This window comes from Mustela erminea, chromosome 20 (genome assembly GCF_009829155.1).
Source record: "Mustela erminea isolate mMusErm1 chromosome 20, mMusErm1.Pri, whole genome shotgun sequence".
Taxonomy (NCBI): domain Eukaryota; kingdom Metazoa; phylum Chordata; class Mammalia; order Carnivora; family Mustelidae; genus Mustela; species Mustela erminea.
The window spans coordinates 6,837,357-6,844,415 of NC_045633.1; the positions used below are offsets into that span (position 1 = coordinate 6,837,357).

A 7,059-nucleotide genomic window follows, 5' to 3' on the forward strand; every position below is an offset into this window, starting at 1 on the left:
TAAATTTGTTCCATTTGAGAAAAAAAATGGAGGGACGGGCGCGAAAATCCAGAAAAGCCATGATTTATTTGACTTTCTTTATGGGCAAGTTTGGCAAATAATTTATCCTCCATAGAATGAGAACATTCTCATTCTTTTTTTTTTTAATTTTATTTTTATTTATTTGACAGAGAGAGAGATCACAAGTAGGCAGAGAGGCAGGCAGAGAGAGAGGGGGAAGCAGGCTCCCTGCTGAGCAGCAGGACCCGGGGATCATGACCTGAGCAGAAGACAGAGGCTTAACCCACTAAGCCACCCAGGAACCCGAGAATATTCTCATTCTAAAGTGACATGCCTTCTCTGGGGAGGGAAAACAGCCGCCCCCACCTTCAGAATATCTCAGATCAAAATCTCAACCCTGCTCTCTGGGCTGAGCTGTGTAGATGCCAACACTGTGCTGGAAAGGCCTAGGCTGTCCAGAAAATGCTGCCTCTCCCAAGAGGTGATCCTGTGACCCCCGTGCACATCAAGAAGGGTGATTTTCGATGTGGCTGGCATCAGATTAACTTTTGGAATTCTCAAAATGGAATTCAGTCTTACAGCCCCTAGCCTGCTTTCTAAAACACACAGACCACTAAAAACCAGTGAAACAGAACATGGCCATTTGGAGACCTCATCAGGGAATAGAACCTTGAGCATCTACATTCAGTTCCTCGTCACTCTGGTGGCTGAGAAGTACTTACTGGGGTCTACAGGGCATGAGGCACTGAGACACACATGGTCCCTCCGGGCACCATTATTCCCACGGGGTAGATAATCATTAAGCAAGATGTCTGTGTTGCAATGGGACTGACTGCCACAAAGGACATGCACAGAGAAGAGATAGTGGGCTGGACCTTGTCTGCATGTATCAGGGGCCTCCAGAGGGAGCCGCATCTGACATGAACCAGAAGAGCCAGAGGCTGGGCACCTTCTTGACTCATGGGCCTCACCCACATCCAATCTGTCAGTACATCCCATCAGCTCCTCCTCAACATGTACCCAGACTCGGATCGATTAGCAGCACTTCCACCCCTACCACCCTGATCCAATCCGACAGCAACTCTTCTCTTGGAATATTCTAGTAGCCTCCTAGTGATGTCCCTGCTTCCACCCTCACTATTCTCAACAGAGAAGCTGAAGTGATCCCAATAAAACCCAAGTCAGGTCACCTCATTCTTCACTTCAAAATCCCCCGTCAGTGGCTCCCACCCCAGGCCTCTAACATCCCCTTCTCCCTCACTCTGGCCTTGTCATTCCTGGAACAAGTCAGCCCAGCTTTCTTCATGGAGGCCTTCCTACTCCCCCTTCCCCCTGCCAGGGACACTGTGCCCACAGACATGCACAGGGCTCACTCCCTCACCTCCTGCAAGGCTCTCCCCACCTTTGTCCTCAGGGGGCCTTCCCTGGCCATCCCAGTTCAGATGACAGCCCCTTCCAACCCTCCTACAGCATCCAGCTGACACACCAGATTCCTTGCCTCTCTGTCTCCTGGCTGCTTTTCTCCCTGGAAGAAAGGTTCGCTAACTGCTGCACTCCAGTCTGTTTGGGTCATGTCTGGAACTGCAGGAGAACCAAGCCTCTGGCAACTGAGCCGGTATTCAATAAAGAATGTGGAGTCACTGCCATTCATCTGAGGGGAGATGAGAGCTCATGAGGCAAGGGGGGTGGGGGAGAAAGCATCCTGGGCAGAGGGAGTGGCCGAACTGCCCCAAGGCCAGCAGGCACAGGGCACATTGGAAGGACTGACCAGATATTGTAAGGCAGAGAAGGCGAGTGGGAAACAAATGGAAGAAGGGGGACAGATCAGCCATGCAGACACAGGAGGAAAGTTTGCATCCATCTCCAATAACAAAAAGAAGCCAGAAAACTAGTAGTGACATGATTGAATGGGCCTTCCTGAAAGCTCTGGCATCTGGGGAGATAGGGACCTGGGGGAGATAGAAGAGCCTGGAAGCTCACTAAGCACACCAGAGCCATGGCTCTGAGCACAAATGATCTTAACTGGGACAAAAAGGGCAGAAGCAAAGGTGGAGAAAAGGAGGTAAATTCCAGAAATATTTAGCAGATAAAATCACAGGTCTGGGTGAATGATCGAATAAGGGGGAAAGAAAGTAAAAGCAGAGTTCTGAGATGACTCCTCCCTTTTGCACATGGGAGAGGACGGACACAGTAGCCCCATTCACAGAGTTGGGGGATTGGGGTGGCAAGAGGGAAAATACAGGAAGCGGATCTCGAGCACAGTTTTAGAAAGAATGGACCTGCAAAAACTCTGAGACATCAAAAAGCAGATTTCCAGTCAGTAGCGGAAGACCCATGGTACTGTGAGAGGATCACGAAAAGCAAAGTGAGTCACGCCATGCAATGCAGAGTCTCACCTTGTTGCCAATGATGAATCAAAAGGTTTCCCGAAACAGAAGATGTGGGATTCCAAAAAAAATCACCCTGGCCAGAGCAGGAGCATGTGGTTGGGAGAAGGAGCTGGACGAGAAGCAGGTAGGACGAGGATGGGTTGCAACAGAGCAGGCAGGAGAAGGGACCTGAGCCAGGGGTGTGGCCACAGGGAAGGAAAAGGGAAGAGACTTGCCCTCTGTCACCAGTGCAGTTCCCACACGGCTCCTGGGGATGGTCGAAAACCCAGAGCATGTCACCTCCCCGACTTGAAACCCCTCAGTGCTCCCACATTTCACTCTCTGACAGCCTCTTCAGAACGCTCTCTTGCTACCCGCTCCCCGACACAACGTCAGGTGCCGCTGACACAGCCCTGGGCTTCAGTGTCCAGGCTGGTTTCCCCTGTCTGGCAAACACCTGTTTGTCTTGTGAAGACTTCCCTCCTCCACGGGGCAAGAAGGAAGAGCAGTGCTGACACCGAGGAGGCGGCCGGGCACCATGAGCAAGGCTGCACGGCTGGTAGCGCACAGAGAGGCATGTGGTTCCCCTGCTGGGCACAAACGACCTCGCAGAACAGCAGCTCAAAGGTGACCTGGCCACAATGAGGAAGGAGACAAAACAGGCCCACTTCCTCTCTTGTCCAAACACACAAAGCCAGGTTGTTGTGCCCACCACAAAATACCAATCATCCTCTTTCCCGGCTCATACGAGTGTGCGCCTTCCTTCTGAATGACACTGTTCACGCTACTCACACCTCCTTCTAGAAAAGACCGATGGAGCTAGCTAACCTAGAACTATCTTACGGATCAGCCTCACAACTCGCACGATGTGTAATGAACCCACTGTGTTTAAGGACAGGTGTGCTCCCAGTGGCCTCTGGGGAGGACACTGACCCGTCGCGGGAGGGAAGAACTTGTTCCCTTTCTCGGAGGGACATTCGTGGAGTTCCATTCTGAAGGGTTTCCATCTTCTCTGTGAAGCAGGTCCCATCCCATCGCCCATGTTCCACGGAGAATGAAGGGCCCGCCACAAAGTACACTCTCAACAATTTCTGCTGGACGAACTACACTCCGGCCTCGTGCTTGCCAATATGTGACACATCTGTGGTGACGACGCTGTCCCCGCTACACCCCTGAGAATGGAGACTCTGGTGGCCTCCACGCAAGGGCTCTGGAAAGTACTGGTTCTGTCCACCAATATCACGCGGTCCCAGGCCCGCACTCCCTCCGAACCCCCCGCCTGGTTTGGCCTGATGTCAGGTGCACGATGGGGATCCTGACAACCCCCAATGGAATGTCATCTACTCAAGAGGGAGAACCCGAACTTCTCCCTCGTCAACACGACACTTACTCGCTTCACGCCGGTCTTCCACCAAGACCTTAGCCCCAAGGAGGCCGACACCCCATGTGCCTGGTTCCGCCGCATCCCCAGTCCCGCTCTCCGCAGGCCCGGCCCACAGCACAGGTGAGATCATTAGTTAGCCGCTCCAGAAATGAAGCCCCCGCTCAGGGCTCTTCACAGGTTGGAAACCAGGGGCACACGAGGTGACGGCTACCTTTTGGCGAAGGAGCGTGTTCCTGAGACACAGGCCCGCCTCCCACCGAGGCCCCAACCCCGTGGGGACACTGGGCCATGGCCCCGCGCCGCAAAGGCACCTCTTTGCACATAGAAGCATCTTCACAAGTGCCGCGCACTCCCTCCTCTTGTGTCTGTTGAGGCGGAAGAATATGAGGTGAAAGCGGGCGTCCTCAAGCTAGTGGCCTTGGGCGTAGAGGTTCCGGGATGCTGTGTCCACTGGGGACTTGGAAGCGGGGTTCCACAGAAGCCGAGGGGAACCGCCAGCCTCCGAGAGGCAGCTGAGAAGACTGGTTCCACCGCGCTCAGCCAATCGCCTCAGGGACCCGGCGCAACTCTCATAACAACACTCCCGCTCATTGGTGCCTCTGCCCAGACGCTCATTGGATAATTTCTCCTCCCCTCTGCTGGCGGAAGGACTTATTGAAGAGAAAAAATGTAGCCCCGCCCACACAACCCGGAAGCTCTCGTGGAGGGGGTGAGCGGGCTGTGGAGAGGGACACTAGGGAGCGCCGTAATGCTTTCTGGGAGTTGTAGTCACCGGTGCGAGGGAAGTGCGCTTGGTTTTTTCTTGCTGCTCAGATCATTTTCTGTCATTCATGGGGGAAAGAGCTACAAGATCCTCAGTTTTGGGGCGAAGCACAGAGAATCCAGCCAGAGGAAACAAGTTAGTTGGGGTTCAGTCTCAATCACTGAGCAAATGTTCATGGAGCGCTGACTGTGGGCCAGGAGTTCTGCTAAGTAAGGGCTTTGCACACATATCCTTTTCAAATGTGGACAAGGAATGTGTGGAAAACTGGTTCAATGCAAAATCGTGTGAACGTGAAAGCGAACTACAACTGCCAGTTACAAGCATCAATGGAAAAGTTAAGGAACATATTATTGAGGGAAGGAAGGGAACAGATCATTTTTATAAAGTTCAAACCAAGGAAAACGAATGTTCAGAGAAATGCACATACATGATAAAATACTATACAGAAGAAGAAAGGAATGGGGGAGGGGAAACAAGAATCACCACATTTGTGACCTGGAGGGAGGGGATGGGTAGAATCCTGGAGGGGAAGGATTGCGACGCACTTCAGTCATTTCTCATGTTCTGGTGGTTCACCTGTGTTTCATTATTATGCATATTTAAGATGTTCCTTACATATATTTTGTACTGGACTTCTTAGAAAACATCTTTATTTATCTAATGATCACCTCATATAGGCTGACAATGATGCTAATGGGAAGGCTAATGGAGTCTGGACCACTGAATGCTCATTAGGGGTGACCTCAGTTTGCAGCTTTGGAACTAATGGGAAAATCCCCAGATCCTGTGGAAATGATGGATCAGAAGCACCTTGACTCAGAAAAATGAAAGAAACTGTCACCCAGCGCTTGGAGAGTGCATCGGGAGCTGGGCACAAACTACCCTTCCTTTCCCATGACCATCTGGTAGGACCTCAGTCAAACCAACATCTTCCTTCTCTGCTGCTGCTGTTTTCTGAGTCTGGAGCCTGTGATTTCATCACAAGCTTTAAATGGCTATAGTCAGGTTGAAAGCCTGCTATCCCCCATAGAATTATTTTTGCACCCTTTATAAAAACTCAGTTGGGTATATTTATGGAAACTATTTCTGGGTTCTTTGTTCTCTTCTATTGATTTATGTTTCTGTCCTACAAATACCACAGTCTTCCCTATTACAACTATCTAATAAGTTTTGAAACTGGGTAGAATGAATGTTCCCACTTAATTACTCTTTTTCAAAACTGTTTTTGAAAGTAGTCTAATTCTTCTGTATTTTTTTAAAGATTTTTATTTATTTATTTGACACACAGAGATCACAAGTAGACAGAGAGGCAGGCAGAGAGAGAGAGGAGGAAGCAGGCTCCCCGCTGAGCAGAGAGCCCAATGTGGGGCTCCATCCCAGGACCCTGAGATCATGACCTGAGCTGAAGGCAGAGGCTTAACCCACTGAGCCACTGAGGTGCCCTCTTCTGTCTTTCCACATACATTTAAAAATATTTCTGTCTTTACAAAAAAAAAAAAAATCTCTGTCAATCTGGGGAGAATGAAGATCGTTATTATACACAGTCCTCCAATTCACAAACATGGTGTATCTCTCCATTTATTTATAGCTTTCAGCATGCGACTCCTGGACATGCACTGTTAGATTTATCCCAAAGTAGTTTCTTTGTACGAGTAATTGTGAATGTGTATTTTATCGTGGAGCCCACATATTCATTGCTACGTATAGCAATACAACTTACCTTTATGTGTTTACCCTGTATACTGTTTCACTGCAAAATTCCATTATTAGTTCTAAGAAGAATTACATTCTCATACCCTCTTGTGGCATAAGGCCTGAAATGAAGATTCCATATTACGGGCTGTCTTGACACCTGGAAAATCAAGGAGGGACTCAAATGGCATCATGCATGTTCTCCTCTCCCTCTTCCCGCACAGGGGAGGTCTCTTAACCAAACACCCTTCTCATCCTCGGGACTAGCCATAGTGCCTATTGGTTTTTGGGGAGCAGCGTTCAGTTCCCTAGAAGCCCACTGAATTCTTCAAGCCAGCCACTCACACCCTCCCATGGGAACCAGGACTTGCCACACCCTCTTGTTTCAACCACGTCTAGCCTTCCAAGGCCCTGCTGGTTCTCTCTGTTCCCAAGTGCAATCTCTGTGCAGTCAGTCCTGCACGGTGTGTTGTATCCTCCTCCCCTGAAGTGTGAGTGTTTGTAACTAGTAAACTGTTGTCAATCACACGTGTCAGGTGTCAGGGGATCCCCACAAGTCTGGAGCAGGAATGTCTCTCTCATCAGGGACCTGAGGAGAAGGTGATTAAAACAAGCGGCATCACAAACAGGGCGTCCCCACGTTAAATGAGGACACAGGGTCAGCTTGACCTGCTCCTTCGCTAACTAACTGGCTTCAGAGGTGACAGTCACGATCTGGGAGGGAACTGGCTATCGCTGGCCAGCTTGTGTGTTGGCCCGTGTTCTGTTATCTCACATGGAGGTTGTCATCCATTTCCAAACTAATGTCCCATCCTTGCCAACAAGGTGAGAATGAATGAGAATTGACTGTT

General features: G+C 50.1%; 1 protein-coding gene across 8 annotated transcripts in view; it reads right to left on the reverse strand.

Annotated features, from left to right (window-relative positions):
• LOC116580551 overlaps positions 1–4,335 on the reverse strand; it is a 44,055-nt gene extending 39,720 nt beyond the window's left edge. Inside the window, exon 1 of one of the 8 annotated variants that reach the window (XR_004281698.1) lies at positions 3,965–4,323. Coding sequence is in view for 2 of the 8 variants with exons in the window: in XM_032326925.1 (XP_032182816.1) it covers positions 3,965–4,084 (120 nt within the window). In the remaining 6 variants the exon portion in view is untranslated. Of the gene's footprint in view, positions 1–3,964 lie in introns of all 8 variants that reach the window. The other 7 variants (XR_004281700.1, XR_004281699.1, XR_004281697.1 and 4 more) reach the window with 7 other exon arrangements.
• Positions 4,336–7,059: the final 2,724 nt, after the last annotated feature.